The sequence below is a fragment of the Lissotriton helveticus genome, chromosome 3_2, assembly GCF_964261635.1.
Source record: "Lissotriton helveticus chromosome 3_2, aLisHel1.1, whole genome shotgun sequence".
NCBI lineage: Eukaryota > Metazoa > Chordata > Amphibia > Caudata > Salamandridae > Lissotriton > Lissotriton helveticus.
The window spans coordinates 32,964,996-32,987,450 of NC_136062.1; the positions used below are offsets into that span (position 1 = coordinate 32,964,996).

The window sequence follows — 22,455 nt, forward strand, 5'->3', positions numbered from 1 at the left end:
ACTATATTCATTTTGCCTTCTGGTTTGATGAGCATTCTTTGCAGAGATGGCGTACTTACTCCTGCCTAGCGCCAATGTGACATGTCTGGGAGCACTATTTCGAATTACTGATTCGATTCCCTCTGTTCCAACCCAGCCTCACCTCCTTCGGAGGGCCCAACAAGTAGGGTTGAGTTTGACATAGTAAGGGGCCTTGTAAAGCTCCAGTACGCTTTATAGAAATATAATCTTCGCAGGGCCTGATACACTTTCTCTGACTGTCGCAACTATTCACCCATTTATCTACGCCCGCTGCATACTTCCTGTAAGACAACTGGAGTTCAGTTTTCGAGTGAATGCTGGGCTCACATTGGCAGGTGATCTTCCTCACTCTCACTCATCCTCACTCACCCTCAACCCCTCACCCTCACTCACCCTCACTCACCCTCACCCTCACTCACCCTCAACCCCTCACCCTCACTCACTCACCCTCAACCCCTCACCCTCACCCCCTCACTCACCCTCACTCTCACTCATCCTCACTCAACCACCCTCAACCTCACTCACCCTCAACCCCTCACACTCACTCACCCTCAACCCCTCACCCTCACTCACCCTCAACCCCTCACCCTCACCCTCACTCACCCACCCTCAACCCCTCACCCTCACTCACCCTCAACCCCTCACCCTCACTCACTCACCCTCACTCACCCTCGACCCCTCCCCCTCAACCCCTCACCCTCCCTCCCCCTCAACCCCTCACCCTCAAACCCTCACTCACCCTCAACCCCTCACCCTCAACCCCTCACTCACCCTCAACCCCTCACCCTCACCCTCACTCACCCTCAACCCCTCACCCTCACTCACTCACCCTCAACCCCTCACCCTCAACCCCTCACCCTCACCCTCAACCCCTCACTCACCCTCACTCTCACTCACTCACTCAGCCTCAACTACTCCCCCTCACCCTCACTCACCCAAAACCCCTCACCCTCACTCACCCTCACTCACCCTCAACACCTCACTCACCCTCACCCTCACTCACCTTCACTCACCCTCAACACCTCACCCTCACCCTCAACCCCTCACCCTCACCCTCACTCACCCTCACTCACCCTCACTCACCCTCACTCACCCTCAACCCCTCACCCTCACTCACCCTCACTCACCCTCACTCACCCTCACTCACCCTCACCCTCACACAGTGCAATAGTTCTCAGACCATTTCAGTTAGAGCTTTTAGAAATGTTTATGGCTTTTTTTATTTGTAATACTTTAGCATTGGCTACAGGAAACAAAAATGCTAAACATTTACAAAAAAAAACCATAAACAATTCTAAAAACACTAACTCTAATGGTGCGAGACCTATTGCATTTCCAATGCTTGTTCTTAGAGATATCTGACCTGACATTTGTACAAAATATGCAGTGAGATGAGAGGCCCCATTATCTGTTAATTATGCAAAACTGGAAGCTAAAGTGATGTAACAGAAATAGTTAAAATAATGTTGACTATATCATAATATTTATTATTTTTCGACAGAATGTTGTTAATTTATTAATTATTCTTGCAGCTCATCCCGGAAATTGCTTCCTTGTCCTGGTTTACGACCATTGTGCCTTTAGTGCTAGTATTAACCATCACTGCTGGCAAAGATGCTTCCGACGATTTTGTAAGTATTTCTTATAGGCATCCTTTCACATTTGGTGATACTCCATTTATTTATGGACTGTTCAATTAATTAAAATCATTACAGTAAAAGCAAATGGTATAAAAGAATTGTATTTGTACTTAGCAAAATGCCACCCTCCTTTCCCTGGTGCCCTCTCGTTTCACCAGAACCTGGATTTGTAATGATCATGTGCCCTTAAACAAGTTTATACAACCCACAATGTTCTGTCATACTGCTTAAGCACACCTCGTAATTTTTTTTTAAAAAGCGCTGTCATAAAGAGCTGATAAAAGGGAAGCACACTCCTCAATACTTCTCAAGGACCAGTCTGCTTGCTTCTGCAGAGATTGGCATACCAGTCGCCAAAATTAGATTGCTTTCATTCGCAGCTTTTAAGGCAACCCTAATCAGATGAGTGAATTTCCCCAGTCTTGCTAAGATTGTTGTTTTTGCTTTGGAAAAGCACAAGGCTGACGCTTTGCTGCAGGTCTTTACTCCGTTAGCGACGCAGATCGAGCGCAGGAGTTGCCGATGTTCGTTGTGGAGGTTGGGACAGAAGCGAAGGAGATGCAACCAGGATTTCTTTGTGTAAGAACAGAGTCTACATTTTATATTTTCCCTCTTGCTGGCCCATACATGATTAAAATCAGCGATTCCTAATGTAATTAATCTCATATAAAATCTTTTGCTTCGAGCTTGTGGTGTAGGGGCCTCGCTTAGGCAGGGTTGTGCTTTTCCTAGCATATAGGATTTTTTCAATGGATCAAGATGAGAGCTTGAGCGGAGGGCCTTAGTGTCTTGTTCGAAAGATATTTCACACACTTGTATATTTATCGCTTCTTTCCAAGCATTTAGTGGCATTTCTGGTGACTGCAGACTTGCTTTCTCTATCTTCAGTGTGCTAATGGCTTTGCCAAGGCCAATATGCCAGACTGAGCCGGTCTCCTCGAATATTGATCTCAATTGATGTCTTAAGGAGTCGGCTGGAGCCCCCAGAATCCTTAGGTGTAACTTTATGAGCTCCCCCTGACACTTCAGACCTGGCCTCGTGAGACCTAACTCCAATCTCAGCCTGGATTTCCTGGCTGACCTCAGGATAAGGAGCACTGATTTATATGCTTTGGCTTGGGCTGAATTTAAGAAGTCATCCAGCGACACTGGGAAGGCCAAGTGTACATAGCTGATGGCTGGAAGCAGTTTCGCTTTCAGGACAAGGACAGTCAGTATTTGTAGGAGAGTAGGAGAGTCTGCTTACTAAGGTTACCCCCACTTTTTGCTGGTGTTTCAATGTTTTTCGACTTTAGTCTGGCTGGGACCCTACTATCCAGGACCCCAGCCTAGCAGCTTTCTCTCTAAATTGATTGCATATAGGTACACTCCAGTTTGGTTACTGGGGAGCCTTGTGAGTCCCTAGTATATGGTACACTAGGTACTAAGGGCATAGGTACCCCAGAGGCCTACCAGGGGCTGCAGCATGTATTATGCCACCCCTGGGAAGCCTTCCAAAATGACACCACAGGACTGCTACTGAATGATGGGTAAGGTGGTGCATGCACCCCTTACTAAGATATAGGTTACGTATATCTACCTTTAATCACTGACACATATAAACCTCTCAGTCACTCCTATGGCAGGCCTTATTAAGCCTGAAGGCAGAGTGCTTGGTTTTGTGTGAGAGGGTGCCCACGCATGAGCAGGACCCCTCTGCAGCTTTCGGAATCTATTCTTTGAGGCTGTTTTGTGATGCAGCCAGACCATATACTCTTAAGTGCATTATAACCTTGCGGTAAATGCTAACTTTGGAATGGCTGCATGGAAACATGTCCTGTTTGGTGTCAAACACTTTGGAATACTACCCCCTCCCCCCGCCAATCCTGGCGGCGGGGGTAGAATTAAACCTTTCTAGAGGGAGAGATGTGTACACACTGGTCTGCCCGGTAATAGTTTAAACGAGCCCCAGCATCACAAAATGGATGCTGCAGCCACAGACATGCATCTGACCTCCTGCTGCTGGATGAAACTTCGGTAGGGGAGGCCTGGACAATAGATTTCCTGTCACAGGGAGGTGTAACCACCTCCCAGACAGGCTTTAGTGTATTGGGGCTGGGTGTGTGCACTCTGAGAGTGCCAGAAAGTCTGCACTGGGGAACATTTGGTGTCCCTGTATATAGCCCAGTTCAAACCAGTTGCAGGGGCTACCAGTCCCTGCTTTGGCGTGAAACTGGACAATGAAAATGGGTGTAGCCACCCCTCTTTCCAAACCCCCCCATAGGTGGGTCCCCAGAGTATATCCAACCCCTTTCTTCAGTATAAGTAAGGGACCCCTGGCATCAGGACTTTAGATTACACATGGCCGCAACTCTGAAACTGAATCCTGGAACTTCGACGCTCTACTAAAGACTAGAGGACGGAAGAATTTCCCTTTGGATCAAGGAGGGACTCCCCTGCTCAAGCACGCACCAACAAAGCATCTTGTTGGTCTACATTTCTGAAGCTCCTGCCGGACTCCGAAGTATTTGCAAGACAGGAAGAGGATTTCCAGACTTCTCAGAGGCCGACCCAAGTCCCCAGCAAAGCTGAGACCTGCAGCCCTCACGAGTGACGTGGAACCGGAACTCCTGGACACCGTGCACATTTGCTAGTGCGTTGACTTCTCAACATCTCCTGAAATTGTGCTTTAGGTTACTTGTAGCCCAAGCCCTGAGCACCATCTGCACCAAAGATTGTGGGCCTACACTCCACGAGTGTTCCGTGAGCCTGCTTCTTTCATTTCCGCTTGAGGCTCCTTCACAATCCTTGGTCCATCAACTGGTGGGTCCCTGTGGGGTGGTTGAGAAGCAGACCAGGATGCAGGAGTATCTGGTTTAGTGGATTTATTGTTCTACAGAATGGTGCTATAGTCTTTAGGCAAAACAGTCACTCAATAAGGAAGATATACACTTCCAGTGCAATGCCTTCTGGTATTTTTCTAGTTGGCTTCAGAGCTTCTCTCGGGGTTCTGAAAGTGCAGGTCTCTTTATCATCAGGACTGGGCTGTCACTCGCCAGTGCTCAAAAAGAAAAAAAAGAACAAAAGAGTCCTGTAAGGAAGGGGCTCTCAGTCTTTAACGTTTGACACAGGAGCTGTGGGGAAGTGAGGGAATCGACACCACTACCATCACCAGTGTTTCGCTTGCAGTGCCTTTCTACCGGGGACGGTCGCGGCTCAGGAGGACTCCCCCCTCTGTTCCCCGCCCCTGGACCCCTCTGATGCGCGACCCCAAACTGAGGAAATGCGCCCACGTACCTTGTGGAGCCACGTCCCTCCGGGGCCGGGGCTCGAGTTGTTGCGTTGCCAGGTAGGGTCTGGCTGCCCGTCTGTGTCGTCCTCCGTCCTCTGGTTCTCCGCTCCCGCTGACGAGTCCGCTGTCTCCTAATCGTGCAGGTTCATTTTCGACGGCAGGACTGAGTATGTTCGGGCCAGCGTCCTCCCTTGGCGTTCTCCGTCCGTTGGTCCAGGTGAACGAAAATCAATCCCTGCTGCTTCCCATTTGAAGTCCTCCGCCCCACGTGACCTCTCAGAGTCTGGAAAGCCCGTCGCGTTAAAGGGCCAGCTCCCCGCAGGCACACTCTGCAAGAACATGAGAGGAGACGGGGAAAGGCATTCCGATGTAGATATTTCGGTTTGTACATCCTGCTCCTCACACACCCCTATCCCAGATTGTTCACGTTCGGGGAACAAGGGAAAAAGGGAAAGGAAACCAAAAATATGTTTGCTTTTAGCTATTTTTCATATTGCCCAATTTTTATCATATAAATTGATGAGGGCCAAGCAGCATCCCAACTATAAAGGCTTACAAAAACCCACTGACAAAGATAAAAGGCAGACAGCCAACACCCGACTTTCTGTATTTGTTAATGCTTGTTTTTCTTAAGTAACCTTATTGAGTAGCAGTTTGGTATCCTCAGGGCTTTAAGTGGGCTGGGTCCCTCCGTGTCTCAGAACCAGAAGTAATTACAAATGGACATTAAAACAAGTCCCTGGCGGGCCCTATGTTGATTTCCTTAACTTTATTGGCAAAAACACTGATAGATTTGTGAACACTGAATGTTAAAAACTATAATCTAATCAATGATATAGAAAAAACAATGGTCCTAAACCTATTAATTATGATAGTTAACTAAGTTAAATCTATTCCATCAATTTCTTATTTATGTAGAGCAACTACAAACAGTCTACTCTAATGTACTCAAAAATGCTTAGTACCACAAGATGAACCTACACCACGATTAGAGAAAAAAAAACTTTTAATTTAATTTTTCATTTTCTGGCAATTCATTTTTACACAACATCATTTTATAATAGATAAAATACAAAGTGGTTGCCCAAAGAAAAAGGGCGTGCAAGAAAAGACGTGATCAGAGGTGTGAAATAGATAAACAGAAAGGAAAATTCATAGTAGTGGTCCGAGAATATTCATGTTGTTCAACGAACAATATCAGACATATAATTTGCCGTATTGAATACCTGGCCAAACCTTTTTTACTTTTTCAATCAAAATCAACATTAATACATCCAGACATATAAGTCCCGGAATTTTTTTGCACTATATACAATATTCAATTGGTCCAAGGTTATATAGAAGTAGCGTCGACGTTTCGACTCGTCTTATGCCCGAACGGTGATTTGAACCTGGGGAGTGCGAGTCTTCATCAGGACTGGAAAAACAAACAGGGGCAACCAAGGGATATTAATAACCCTATGAAAAATGTAAAATAGGGAATTACTAACCGTGGTGAATGAAATTACTTAAAAACCCTACCCCTAAGGGAAGGTAAGGTCACGTTTCTTACCCTTCTGAACGAGGGAAGGGAACCAATAGGAGGTGGTCCTTAGTTACAAACTCCCCTTCAAGTTTCCTGTAAGAAACAAAAGATAGAAGATACCTAGAATGTATCTAGGTCTTGTAATTCACAACTCTCTAGCCATTACTGGTAATAAAAATAATTTACCTTAATACAGATTCACTCCTCACTAGTATTGGGGGGGTGCGATACCTCACGAATGCATCATGGCAAAATAATACCTATGAATTAAATGGTAGTTTCAGTGTACAATCAATGCTCGATAAAATGAAGAATATAAAGTTAGGAGCTAAGTTCCATAGAATTTACCTTGGTAAAAACGGGGCGTCAAATCAATTTTCTTATTTGAGGGGCTCCTGTTGATAGCCTCAGGTAACTGTGTATGGAAACAATGGGAGCTCACTTAAGATCTAATTTGATAAGTTGACCAGTCAAAGGACTCACTTAAGGCCATTTGGTACAACCAATTACCTTCAGAATTGGTTCCGAGTCATCTCATTGGTGGTAGTGCTCCTAATCGTGAGACAGGTAGCTGTAAGGGAGTCACAAAATATTGGTCCTGCTCAATTTTTTTAGAGAAATTCCCTCGATATAATTACAGCTCTGCATTATCTTTTCAGGATATGTGTGTAATAACACACCATAATTCTAGAGCCTACCTTCTTGCCGGGTGATCGGCCACGTAACTGCAGCCAAGCCTCAGTGTACAGGGACGCAGCCGGAAATGAGATCGCATTTCCGCGTGCAAGTTGTACCCAAAACCTCTTACGAATGGACATAGAGAGGGGACTGGCTCCTGTCTCGCAGAAGCACACCGTAACCGAGGTCTTTGGCAAAAATATATATAACCAAACGGGCAAATTATTCTTAAAAAATTCCCGTTGGTACTCTAATCCTCTTTGTTAATATTATAGGACACCCACTTATCGCGAAAGGAAAGTTGTTTAAAACAGCAATAACTTTTTTTTCCCCTTTTTTTTTTTGTTTTCTCCCCTTTCTTACTTAATCTAGGCCCTTTTTAGCGTAACTAAAATACCGGGCGGATATAAGTTACCCCTTGAATTAATTACAACACAGTTATTGCTGTTTTAAATAACTTTCCTTTCGCGATAAGTGGGTGTCCTATAATATTAACAAAGAGGATTAGAGTACCAACGGGAATTTTTTAAGAATAATTTGCCCGTTTGCTTATATATATTTTTGCCAAAGACCTCGGTTACGGTGTGCTTCTGCGAGACAGGAGCCAGTCCCCTCTCTATGTCCATTCGTAAGAGGTTTTGGGTACAACTTGCACGCGGAAATGCAATCTCATTTCCGGCGGCGTCCCTGTACACTGAGGCTTGGCTGCAGTTACGTGGCCGATCACCCGGCAAGAAGGTAGGCTCTAGAATTATGGTGTGTTATTACACACATATCCTGAAAAGATAATGCAGAGCTGTAATTATATCGAGGGAATTTCTCTACAAAAATTGAGAGGGACCAATATTTTGTGTCTCCCTTACAGCTACCTGTCTCACGATTAGGAGCACTACCACCAATGAGATGACTCGGAACCAATTCTGAAGGTAATTGGTTGTACCAAATGGCCTTAAGTGAGTCCTTTGACTGGTCAACTTATCAAATTAGATCTTAAGTGAGCTCCCATTGTTTCCATACACAGTTACCTGAGGCTATCAACAGGAGCCCCTCAAATAAGAAAATTGATTTGACGCCCCGTTTTTACCAAGGTAAATTCTATGGAACTTAGCTCCTAACTTTATATTCTTCATTTTATTGAGCATTGATTGTACACTGAAACTACCATTTAATTCATAGGTATTATTTTGCCATGATGCATTCGTGAGGTATCGCACCCCCCCAATACTAGTGAGGAGTGAATCTGTATTAAGGTAAATTATTTTTATTACCAGTAATGGCTAGAGAGATGTGAATTACAAGACCTAGATAAATTCTAGGTATCTTCTATCTTTTGTTTCTTACAGGAAACTTGAAGGGGAGTTTGTAACTAAGGACCACCTCCTATTGGTTCCCTTCCCTCGTTCAGAAGGGTAAGAAACGTGACCTTACCTTCCCTTAGGGGTAGGGTTTTTAAGTAATTTCATTCACCACGGTTAGTAATTCCCTATTTTAAATTTTTCTTAGGGTTATTAATATCCCTTGGTTGCCCCTGTTTGTTTTTCCAGTCCTGATGAAGATTCGCACTCCCCAGGTTCAAATCACCGTTCGGGCATAAGACGAGTCGAAACGTCGACGCTACTTCTATATAACCTTGGACCAATTGAATATTGTATATAGTGCAAAAAAATAAATTCCGGGACTTATATGTCTGGATGTATTAATGTTGATTTTGATTGAAAAAGTTAAAAAGGTTTGGCCAGGTATTCAATACGGCAAATTATATGTCTGATATTGTTCGTTGAACAACATGAATATTCTCCGACCACTACTATGAATTTTCCTTTCTGTTTATCTATTTCACACCTCTGATCACGTCTTTTCTTGCACGCCCTTTTTCTTTGGGCAACCACTTTGTTTTTTATCTATTATAAAATGATGTTGTGTAAAAATGAATTGCCAGAAAATAAATGAAAAATTAAATTAAAAGTTTTTTTTCTCTAATCGTGGTGTAGGTTCATCTTGTGGTACTAAGCATTTTTGAGTACATTAGAGCAGACTGTTTGTAGTTGCTCTACATAAATAAGAAATTGATGGAATAGATTTAACTTAGTTAACTATCATAATTAATAGGTTTAGGACCATTGTTTTTTCTATATCATTATATACCCAGGTCCAGGCCTTATGGGTTACCCCATTTTTCTTAATGATAATCTAATCAATGGCAGAGATATATTTCATACTTTCTTAATCTAGCATTCCCTAAGGGTGTTAGCTATTTCCAAGATGATTTTGTTTTTGTATTTTTTTTTTCTTTTAGCATTTTTTGCTTATGTGGTGCAGGACAGGATTGAAAGCTTTCAGGTTGAGGCTGGTGGCAGTGCGAGTTTCTCACAGTACCAGTCAGTTGGTCAAAAAGATGTTTAGAATACATGATCATCCTATCCTTGGCCTACGTTCAGCTTGAAGAGCAATGCTGGTTACGTATTCCAGTTGTAGTTGTGATTTTGTGCAAATGTGTGTGTGAAGGAGGTACACAGCTGTCAAAATATTGACACAGTGAGAGAAAGAAAATACAATGCTCTCGAGTGTGTGGGTGCGTTGTGTGTTGGTGGGTGATGAAGTGAAGGAAGTACATAAAAGTGTGTTCAGTAGAGAGAGAAAAGGGGGTGCTGAAGAGGTAAATGATGGGGTTTAAGATATGGACGAGATGTGAAGAGCAAAAGGGCTTATATTTCTAACATAGAGCGAACATAACAGAACTAGTGAGGCACTCTGAAGACCAGTATCCCATCTACAGGACGCATTAATGTTTAATTCACAGTCTCAACATTTCAAAATTGAAACATTTTCAATATTTATTATTTTACATTAAAATCATTGTTGGTACTCACTTGTCTTAAACAGCTAACAACCGTTGACAAAGCCAATAGTCCTGGCTGGTTTTAGCTATATTTCAGTTGTTGTGTTATATGTATAGATGCAATAAAAGAAAGTTCAAAGAGGAACCAAAATACTGATCAGGCTGCGTGTGGCACACTATGGAAATCACAGAAACATAGCGTACGTATGTCTTGAGGGCACGTCCTTAATTAAATAGGTCAAGTCCCTTTTAAAACCTCGCCTCCCCCAACTTTTTTAATCTCACTTAAAGCCCTGGTGAACCTTCAGTTGTTCGAGCATTGAGTGAGGATCCAGACAGCCCCACTGCCCCTTTAATCTACTACATCCCGTACCAGGGAGAACTCTATTGAGTATGAACTCGAATCTTCCCTAACATGCTCTCTGCCCCGCTCCAGGTAGACATGCCACTCTGCTGCGGGTTGTCAGTGGCAGGTGACGGGGGCTGTAGTCTGAAATATGCTAAATCAAACAACAAGATTCAGGGTCCTTCACTGTAATTCATGTGCATGCATTCCGGAGCAAGGGGTAGAATCGAATCAGCAAGATAGCACAGTGGGTCTATTGTTCGATGTTGGGGGGATTGTGTACCCTTCTCTAAGAGACCTGTTGAGCTAGCTAGCGCTTGTGTTTGACTGTAAGTACAGGGTGTTCAGTGAAGGCCCGGGAGCCAGAACAATGCCAGGATATTAACAGAAGATGCATTTACATAAAGCGGATCTAAATATATATTATTTATATAGTCAGCTGACACCTCTGGACCTTAGTTGGAAGCCTTTGTGCTAGAATGTGTTTGGTGCACTGTTGTGCTTTCATCATAAGCGTACACACAATGCTCTTCTATGTGATACGTCTAATTAATCATAGATGTTTTTACTATAAGTTTGACTCTTTCGCAGTATACTTATAGTGGTCTCGCTCTTCTTCCATCGGTCCACTGTGTCAATATTTTCACATCACACCATTTTATCCTGCATCACATGCTGAAGGAGATGGCAAGTTAGTTATTTCTGTGGAGAAGACTGAAGTGCATGGGTCAATATTTGGTGTAAGAGGAAACATTTACAAAATTGCCCATGTGTTTACCAAGGCATGCCATTAATATCCACATTCAGTGATGCCCAGAAAAGGGTTATGTGGCCCCTTCGATGAAGGGATGTACTCTGCCTAGCTGTGCCTGTTTGCGCAAGGCCTCCATTCTCTGCGCGTTTTGCAGCAAAAACGTCAGGCCTTGATCCTGACACCACTTTGAGATGAAACTGCTAAATCTGCAATGATTTCAATCTCATCTAAAATGGCACTCTGAAGAAAATAACACACTTTGTCAAAGCTGAGCGAAAACAACACATGGTGCTGCCCCTGTTCACATGATAATAAAATGAATGTTTCTCACTTCTGGGCCCAGGCTTTTAAATTTGGGAGGCACTGGTAGCGAGTGTTCCTGTTGTTAATTTATATCTGGTCCCACCCTCTGATATATACTGATGCTCACATCCTTCGCATCTTTAACAGGTGCGACTGCTTTGGCACATGATACTCCTCCACCATGTTCAAACTTTTAATCCACACACTTAGCCACCCTTATGGTTGGCTCCAAGGGTCGTTCCGCGCAGCATGGCTCCTTCCCTGACAGCCGAGAAGGGAGACAATAACTGAGTGTAAGTGCCCCTGTGTTAAACGCCAGCCAGGGTAACAATGTTTAATTCCTCATTAGCCTTTGGAAGGGTTCTTAGGAGACGCTTTGATTGTAAATCCAAAGTCTAACGAAACTCAGTAAGGGTTGGAGTCCAATCCTGGCATGTGACAAGTGTCACTTTGCCATGTGGCACGTGCCACAGCTCATGTGACATGTGCCACTGCATGCCATAGATTTCTGACATGCTCTCTAATGATTAACTGCAGATAATGCTAGTTGGTGATATACAAAGGGCTATCTTCCACTTGGCTAAAATAAATACATTTAAAAAAAAGCAAAACAGTATAAAAACAAATTTTCCCAGGTGGGATTTGAACCCTTGTCAAAAAGCACTTATAGACCCTGTGAACTACCACTGTACCATCTGTTCTGCTGAAATGATTTTGGACCAAAAGCCTTTGTATCAGGGAAAGAGTGTGCTGGTCCTTCTTCTATTTCCATGCCATTTTGCTTTTACGTGCAACAAATCCACACTTGATGTTCATGTTTTATAAACAAATAGCCCTTCCTTTCTTTCACTCTAGCACTTGCCCTATACATTTCTCTTTCTTACACAGTCATCATCAAAGTATCATTCCACAAATTAAGGGATTTCTTTCATAGCAAACCTTTCCTCCCCTTCCACATGCCACATCATGTCACAACTCTCTGACATACACTGGCTTGACTAAAGAGGCCACAAATCTCCCAGACACTGATAGGGGGTGAGTTACAAAGGGGCATCTTTCATGTGGGTAAAATAGAAAAAAATGGAAAATAATCTAACAATCTAATTTCCCCAGCTGAGGTTTGAACCATTGTCAAAAAGCACTCGTATCCCCTGTTAGTTAACATTGTACCATCTTGCAGTTAAAAATGTCGTCCGCAGCTTTTTTGTCATGGAAAAAATGTACTCGTCCTTCTATTTCCAAGCAGTTTTGCATCTACATGCCACAAATTCACACGATTTTCATGCTTTATAAACAGATAGCCCTTTCTTTCTTTCACTCTGGCACTTGCCTCATGTATTTCTTTTTCTTACACAACCATACCCAAAGTCTCATTCCACAATTTAAGGGATTTCTTTCATAGTAAACCTTACCCCCTCTCCATATGTCACAACATGTCACAAATGTCTGAAATGCCCAGGCTAAACTAAATAGGCCACAAATCTCCCAGACACTGCTAGGTGGTGATTTACAAAGGGACATCTTTCATTTCAGTAAAATAGGAAAATATTATAAAAAATTAATTTCTCTAAGTGGGGTTTGAACCCTTATCAAAATGTACCCTTTTATTTCAGTAACAACCACTGCATCATCTTTAACCATGATGAAGTCTCTGGGCCCACTGCTATGTTGTCATATATATAGTGCACATGTCTTTCTCACACCACACGTTTTCCTCTTCACACACGCCACAGCCTGTCACACATTTTTTACATGGATTGAAATGACTTAATAGGCCATACATTTCTCTGACAATGCTAAGGAGTGTTTACAAAGACATTCACTTTCACATCAGGAAAGTAATTAAGAGTTTAAAAAATAGATGAGGGGTTAGGACCCTGTCAAATAACATAACTGCAAACTAAGGGCCCCGGTGACGAAATAGGGAGAGAGAAACAAGGGTAAATTGTTATACTGCTGCTGCTCAGACTGAGTGTTTGTGTGAGAGAATGTTGGTGAATGGAATGTTCATGTGTGTGAGTGTCAGTTGGTGATGAGCTGAGCAGCAGTGAAGATGCTCCTGGTGGGGCACTCATCCTGTAACATCTACTTGAATATAGATACATGAAGATACCTACATGGAATGGACATTGCCTTTATAACAACAGAAATCACACAAGAAGGACAAAACAAAACTCAGATCTCCCTCGGATGGTCAAAATGCTTCATTATAAATTGCATTTTACATAAATCTAGCAGTTTTATAATGCATACATTCTGGCAAAATATACTTGAACAGACTGTAGTATCTAATAGTGACTGAACCCTTTTGGGTCCTGATGGTCTCTCTAGTAATGTGACGTAAGTGTTAGAGCGAAATGCATTGAGCGTTGTTTCAGTATGGTGAGTTGCAGTTGCAAGTGCATGAATAAAGTCTCGCTGTGTGGCATAGTCATTGGCGAGTAAGTGGGATGGGAAGACGCTACAAAGACCATATTTCATGATTTCTACTTCTACACCTATGCTGGTTTTGTTCTACATGCCACAAATGCTCAAGTTTTAGGCTTCAAAGAGAACTAACCAGCACTCTTTTTTCCACCACTAGCCCCAGATGTCTACTTCTACCTAACTTAAGCATTATAAACCATTCCACTAATAAGGCATTCTCGTTCACACTAATCGGGAACATGTAATATATTCCTGACATGCTTTCTTGTATCTAATCATGTAATAAACCTCTCACACTGTGCCAGTTGTTAATTTCCAAGGGCATCACTATCACATGGGTAATACAAGAATTAGAAAAAAAGCAAATGTTCTGAATTAATGGGTTAACCCTGGCCACAATATATCATGTATTAGTATCATTGCCATCTGCTGAACACAGAATTAAGCTACCATTCCTTAGCAGCTTTATTGACACCCAAACCCATCCACCACATGCATCACCAGTTAGGTGACATTGCCTATAACATTGGCTGGGTGCACAAGTCTGGGGCAAGTTCCAAAATGTAACCTGTCACTTTATTTACTAGTATATGGGCTGAGGGTTGACAACACCATAACCATGACACTAAGAGGCCCATTACAATAGGGCTCAGAAGGCGAGCTGCATTGTATGGGCCGGTTGGATTCCTTTCCAATGATCTCATTTTGATGGAGGCAGTCGGAATGGATTCTGACCGGTAATTCCGGATGGCTTGGAGAGCCCGTCCGCCAGTTGGAATGCGGCCTGTAATCTCAAGGGTGGCTCTCTCAGGCCCTTGAGATTACAATCATGGTTTCCGACAGGGTTTACATGCTGGTCTGTTCAAGATGGAAACCATGTTGGAAAGCATGTTAGGGGGCCCCATCAGGTCCCCTGTGGTGCACAACCTCCCATTGGAGGCCGGGAGAACACCTTGACATGCCTACCACGGGGTGCAGGGATGAACTGCACCTCCCAATTTACTATGGGAGCATGGATTACGGCCGATTTATGGCTGGAATGCATGCTCCCATTGTAAGATAAAGGAATGCGACAGAACAGTGTTTGGTCGCATCCTAATGGGACGGTCGGGCCGACGACTGGGTGTTGGTCAGTCCCATGACAGAGTCAGTGTCTGGTGGAAGTGATTGGAGTCGATATAGTCATGAGCCCTGAAATCATTTTGGAGTGTGGTGGGTGGGCGTCCAAAACGATGTCCGCTGTTCACAATGCTTTTTGTACCTTCATAGGACCCATTGCGACAGCTGTTCCTCTGAAGGTACAGAGACCATTGCTGGGCTGCAGGTTAACTCTAAATCTGGTGTGCTGTAGTCCATCATAGTGACGTATGTAATTTCCTCTACCACCCTGACAGACTACCGCCTATCAAACTATAAATTGGGCCCTTAAAGCTCCGAGATCTTACACTAGTCCTGTTCTGACATCATGCCACATTTATGTTACATTTATTCTGTACTGAAAGACACAGACATCAAATGGATACAATATAACCTTTTTTAGACTGGATACAACCAGTATTCTCTGTGCTCACAGACTAATACTTCATTCTAGGTGTAAACACTGAACTTTGAGGAGCTTGTAATGTGCTCTTGCTTTAAGTATTGGAGCTTCGCTCTTCTTTGTTGTTTTGCAGAAGTGGTTAAAGTTGTTATGCACTGGTGTGTGTAGGCAGTATTTAGACCAGCCTATATTAAACTTTCACAAACTCTGAGATTGTTGCCATCTTTGACAATGCAGCAGTTGCATAACAGGGTGAGAGAATGTAGTGTAGTTAAGAACCACAAAGGGTACCTGTGAGAAAAAGTGTTATTACTTTTGAGTAGATAGTAGGTCAGCAAAGTAATAAAGTCACAAACATTTTCGGTCCAAGCTAAGGTTTCAGTAATTTAAACCTAGACTACGCCCCAGGTAGATATAGCACAGAGCAAACAATGTAAAATTGGAATGTATAAAGCACTTACAAGTACCAAAACACTCAAAAGTTTAAAACACAACATACTAATAATCCAACTCCAATCTACAAAAATAGATTAAGATTGAATAAACTGATTCAAAACAATGAAAAACCAAAAGGGGAACCGGAGGTATTATTTTTTCACAAGAATAGGTGTGTCAAGAGCAATTCACTGTTGATGGGGGACCTACACCGAGGTGCAATTTGGGAACAACTGAGATGGAATGCAGTCAGATACACCAAACTGGTTAATTCAGGTTGAAGGTTACCTTAGGACTTAGAAATGGAAGTGGAGATCCTTGAGCGCAGCAAGGTTGCAGGCTATACCAGAGGAGGTTTTCTGTAAGCCAGATAGTTTTTAGTACGAGGTCATGCTGAAGCTTTGGGTTTTGTAGGGGAAAGGTTTGGGTGGTAGATGTTTGAATTTTGTGTGCAAGGAAGTACTTTTGTTAGGCGGGTCAAGATTTATACATTTGGACTTAGGGCCTGATTATGAGTTTGGTGGTTTGAGAGTGGGCTGCCATGCTACTGCACCCACTCACACTGCCATATACCTCGCCAGCAGCCACTCATCAGATTGAGCCATCTTGTAGTCTGGTGGGCGGTCCTTTGGCGTTCTCACGGTGGTGCCTATTAAAAAGGCCTCGCAATGGGAAAACCAAAGCCCATTCCTGCACGGCATGGACTTCAAAGTCCATGACGTGCAGGAAAGGGGGTACATGCAGAAAGGGAGCTACACCATGTGCCCCCCTGCATGCATCACATGGCCCTGAGGGAACAGGGGGCCCTGTAAGGCCCCCTAAGTTTCCTCACCGCCAACCTTTTTATGGAGGGCTCACTGCCATGAAAAGGTTGGAAGTGAGGAAATTAGAAACATGCTTGGTGGTGCTTCAGGGGTACTTCCAGCTTTTTGTGGCCCTCAAACCACCAATCCACTGCCAGGCACCGCGGATACCTGGCGGTTGTGGCGGTCCTATGGTGATCTGACTGCTGCACTTGTAATACTGCACATGGACCACTGGTGGCAGTTACTGCACTGCCACCGTGGGTTTGGCCGTCCATCTCACCGCCAAACTCATAATCAGGCCCTAAGTCCCTTTTCTCTGAGGTCAGAATCTTCCATCTGACATGGCTAAAGGTTGTATCTGATGATGGTTTCCACGAACCTGGATACCTTCTCATAGAGGACCAGCTGAAACAGATTTGCTGCTGCTGAGAAGCTCCTTGCACAAGAAACCTTTTTCTTCCGCCCAGTGAAGCCGCTTGTGGGATTGGCTCAGATGGTTGGTCTCAGTTCTCCTATGACTGGAAGTTCAAAACCCTTCTATGTCCCAACTTTTAAGAAATTGCAGCAGACGTCCAGTTAGACACACCTAGATGTCCAATAACCTCAGGGACCGCACTTAGAAGTTTTGGCTCAGACTTACCAACATTTTGCATTGTGGTTGTGCCACTTTTTGGAGCAGCCACAATTCAAAATGCTAGCTGAGATTTGGGAGGCCACTCGATGACAAATTTGTGTCACCTTGAGTGGCTCTGTAAAAAAACAAAAAACAAAAAGTGAATGACATTGGTTACACTGTGTCGGTTTGACGATAAATGGGTGTACCATGAGCTTTCCCATGCACCCACCCTTCTATTCATTTACTGAAGTTAGTAAACCTGATTTAATGTGAAAATTATACACCTAGCTGAGAGCGTAGTAACAGGGAGAAATAGCTTAATTTTGCCTTGTTACTTCCTCGTTGCATTTGTGCTTTATTCTGCAGCACACATATTAAAAGGAATATGCCTCTAAGTACTGTTTCTGTGCTGGGAGGTATGCCTTCCTGTAGAAAAACAATAACTGCCCATAATATATGCAACCTGGCATCCTGGTGCAAGGCTGTCTGTATTGGCGTTAGTACATCAGTGTAGGTACAGAGCTGAAATGAGTTGTGTGATAGGGGCTGGGCACACCTTATATTCAAAATAATTACACTATATTACACTTGTTTGTGTTATGCGTGCTGCGTAGGTTGGCACGATGTCCCTCTCGTGCCTAAACTATACTCGCAACGATTCAAGCGTTGACCGCTTGACCTACCGCGCACTGTTGCACTTCCAGCTGGAGTGCACTTTTTTTTGTAAAGTACTTATGATTCAATTTCATTAAACGATATTGAAGATAGATATTCAACAAACCATCATCGTATGGTGACTTTCATGGTTATTTACTTTGCATACTTAGAAATTCAACATTCAGTAAAATGCTGAAATGCGCCATATGTTTGTAATGTGGCACTGTTCTGCTCTTTTCCATTCTCATATCACAGCACAGCAACTTGTCTTGCTGCATTATAGTGTGTGCACTTTTAGAAAATCTGCCAATACATTTTGAAATGTCCTACTTTTAAATACAATGCATCCTGCTTTATGGGCAGAAAGGCATACAGGGGTGTTACATGTTAATATTTAAAAAGAAAGTTCTTACCGGAGATAAGGTTTGATAGCTTAAATTTTTATATTTAAATTGCCACACTCAGGCTATATTGGTAGTGGTCAGGCTGGTCTGTACACCTAAAATTGAATTTTTCATCCTTAGGAGGACATACATCGTGGTTTCTAGGTAGAACAGGTGGCCTCCCTTGCCAGATGTGGTCACTTCAAGGGCAGACTAGCTGCAGGGACTAGCTGCCCATTGACTACTAGCTCCCACATCCCTAAATTCCCTAAATCTAGGATTTCAGGGACAACCCTTAAACACAGAAATTTGGATCTGAACAACGTTATTTTCAAAAGGACCAAGAGGAGACCCGGGGCGCTGATAACAGGACTTTTCTCACCAGCCAAAAGCAAAAGGCAACAGTGTTGGAACTTATTGAACAACCCCCATCCTTGGCTAAAATTCAACACTCCTGAAAAAGGGGACCCTTGAATAGTGGTACTAGTCCCTTGCAAACTGCAGGTAAAAACACTCACCGACTCCCCCTCTGAAGGATCTCCCAACTCTAGGTGGTCCAGTGCATAGTGGGAGTTTAGTCTCACCTGCCACTTAGCTTCAGGCCACTATGTTACTCCCCTGATCCAGTGAAGTTCCTGAAGCTTTTCGTTGTGCTTACTGCTGCCGAGACTTATTAGTCACCAATACAGAAACCAACCTCCACAGTTGTCACTGTGTCTACAGAGAACACTGTGCAACCAACATCCGACATTAGAAGCTGTGTCTCTGTTGTGCTTTTGCATTTTGATTGTTGTCGCTCCGTGTAAGCGGTAAAATCAGTGGTTAAACTGCGAGTCCTGGTCAGCACCAAGGAAGAGCCTGGACAACTCTGCACCCTGACTTCACGGGCTATGTAAAATTGATCTGACTGCTGTGGCCTGGACCTGTGGCCCTCATGACCTTAAACTTATCAGGGTTCCAAGTAACTCGACAGTGGTGGCTTCTGCGGAACAGGGGTGGCGGGGTAGGGAGATTTAAAAAAAAGAAACACTTACCTGTGAACAGCCACTGCCTCTCCTCCATCCTCTTCTCTTCCTAGCAGCATGGAACAGAAGCACACAGGCTCCCAGACTCCCCTAAGCCAATCATGTCTCTGCTGTCACCAGCATGACAGCAGAGCTGTGATTAGTCTGAGCTTCCTGTTCGGTTGCTCAGACACTGCCTGGGAGCCTAGGACAGTAGTCCTCCTGACTGGCCAGCCAGACTGGCATGTGCACTTATGATATACATATGTTATCCTCCCTCTGCTCTGACAGACAGCCAGCCCTGCCCCACACTAACCTGGCTCCGAGTCCACACTGAAAAATAAAATGATAATAACATTGTATTATATCATTTTCTTTTTTAATTTTGGCCTGCTCAAAGAGCAGTGGGGTGATGCTCTTCCGCCTTAGCGGAGGAGCCGCAGCTGACTCCACCTACAAGTTACTGATTGTCACTAGTGGATTTTTCCATTGACCGCAATGTTATTTCGTCAATGTATTTTTCTGCACTGATTAATATTGCTTCAAATATCTATAACTCCAGTTATACGTATCCTGTTCCGGTCATTTTGGTGTCTAAATTAATATAAAATGACACTCAATTTGTATGAATTGGTGTCCGATTTCTCTCAAGTCGTATCAATTACTTATTTTCAATGTTGGTACTCAGAAATGATTAACACATGTTCCTCTAGTAAAACCTGATTGCGTTTTGCCACTCTACTTACTAGGACTAAGCTAATGATGTATTACTATGAATCCGAGGACCATCTTAGGGGTATGAATATAATATTACAAGGTAAGGCTCCCCAGCCAATATATATAATATTCCACTTTTCTACAAATAGGCTTGAAGCCATGTTTTACACCATCAGTTTAGTGGATGGTACAGTCCAATAGTGACATTTAACTTGCAGGCCTTGGGTACACTTTGTACCACGTACTAGAGGCTTAGAAGTAAGATAAAATATGCAAATTTATAGTATACCAATTTCATCAAATTGAAAGAAGGAGCACAGGCACTTCACCACTGGGTATCAGGTGTAACATATACAGAGTTCTACAGCCAGTAGAAACAGATATGGCAAGGCTTTTTGTATATGTAATGCAAAAGATGTTCATTTCCTAAAGATACATTCCAGAATTTATTTTTTACCAACATACTCCATTTTACTTGTAGAAAATATTCTGAGTATTTATTTTCTTCTACCTGAACTGTTTCATCCCAGAAAGTCCACTAACATTGTTGGCCTTTTGAATTGTGACAGAAGTGCCATGTCTTTGCCACCTTTCTGCAAACATCTACACTGCAATTAAGTGCATTCTATATTAATACCAGTTTCAATTAGTATTGCAATGAACCCTACTTTTAAAATTGCACTTTATGGTAGTCATTTTGATTTTTATGTTCCTCAAACCAATAAATGATGAACAATAGGATACTGATTGTTTATGAGAAGATGTTCTTTTTTGGAATTGTTTAATATTATTCTATATTTCAATGACGCATAATCAAAATAGGCATGAAAATGAATATCTTCATTGTATGTTTGCCTCATTATGGCTAATACCTCCATTTGTTTTGCTTTTATTTTTAATTAAACCACAACAAACATTTATACATATTATCTTTTAGCCGATAAATATTTTTCATGACAATTCTTTTACTAAAATCACATGTAATACTATACAATCGTTGACATAAACATTCTAAATAATTTTTCAATGTAATGAAGAAGACAATCTTTCAAAAATCTTATTCCAGAGCCTCTCTTTCCCCTTTTTTAAATGTTTGCACTTCATTTAGTTCATCCTCATCAGAGTCTAGAAAGTATCCTCTCATCAGTACAAGTTCTCCTTCATACCTATTTTTCTCTTCCAGTTTTAATAGAATTTTGATTGATATCTGCAATAGGAAAATTAAGATTGTTCAAATCTCTTACTTACTTTTACTTTTAGCTTTAAAGCTTACATGGAAAGTATACATACCATTTATAACATTTCTTACAAGAATTACAGTCCTCTGTTATTTGATTTTGAAATATTTATATTTTAGTATTGTACATTTGTAAGTTGGCTTTACAGTCGGGTGTAAAGTGTGTACACTTATTTGAGATTTTCAGAAGTTTAATTCACAAATAATGTTTTACATTAGCATTTTCCAAAATGATAAGCTGCTTCCTTTCTATTCTTTCCATGCAGACATTTTTATTTCATGTTATACGACAACACACAGATAAATGCACAACAATTTAATATTGTAAAAATGACTTATCGTTTGTTGTCTTTCCTCATTTTAATATTTATCATTACCCTTGCTAGCTACATTTGTGAACATGTTAACGGTTGTCAGATTTTCCCAATTTAAATATACAATAATAGCAGTTTGCCTTTTGTAGTTGTACTTGGAAAATGCCTGGTTAATTCAACTTTTAATGTTTTACATTCTTTCACTGATGAGTAAAACACTACATAGTTTGAGGTTTATGTGAGTACACTTTTAACTAGCCCATTTTAATTTCTATTTTTTAATGCAATGATAGGTATGTATGTTTGTATGTTTTAGTAAAAAGAAGAATTTGGTAATAGTTAATGAATTATTGACAGTTTTCAGAAAAATGCCAGATTATGAGGTACGTGTTGTAAAGAACAGGGTTTACTATTTCATGGAAAAAAAATTTAGGCAAATTTTTAATCTGTCCCCTTGATCATATGAGGAGGCGAAACGTCAACCAATCGCTTTAGACATTTTCATCAACATACATAAATAAATATGAACTTTTTATACTGAGTAAACACACTGAAAGAAAATCTTGTTTTGTCTGAAAAAGAAACTCCATTTTTACTCTAAATACATTTTTCAAGCTTAACCTGCATATGTCAACTTGTGATTCTCCTAATGCCAATGAAACTCATTGAAAGATTATGCTCCTCCTGACCAAGGTTTATTATCATATGCCAGATTTGCCTACCATAATGCTAAAGATGCCTACTTTATGCAACAATGCCAACCGTTTTGTCTGGGACACAACTGCTCAATGGATGCCCACCATAATGCTAAGAACCTCCACAACATGTCAGTCATCGACATTATTATTCAAAGAATAGCCTTAATGATGTGACATATGGCCACAAATATACCATGATTACTAACAATGTGGCAATTAAAGCTACCATTATACAATAATTAGT

General features: G+C 42.1%; 1 protein-coding gene across 5 annotated transcripts in view; it reads left to right on the top strand.

Annotated features, from left to right (window-relative positions):
- The window catches only part of ATP8B4 (ATPase phospholipid transporting 8B4 (putative)), a 4,589,528-nt gene that overhangs the window by 621,566 nt on the left and 3,945,507 nt on the right, over positions 1–22,455 (top strand). For all 5 annotated transcript variants that reach the window (XR_013609828.1, XR_013609825.1, XR_013609826.1 and 2 more), the window contains exon 4: positions 1,554–1,652. Coding sequence is in view for 1 of the 5 variants with exons in the window: in XM_078684774.1 (XP_078540900.1) it covers positions 1,554–1,652 (99 nt within the window). In the remaining 4 variants the exon portion in view is untranslated. The remainder of the gene's footprint in view (positions 1–1,553; positions 1,653–22,455) is intronic.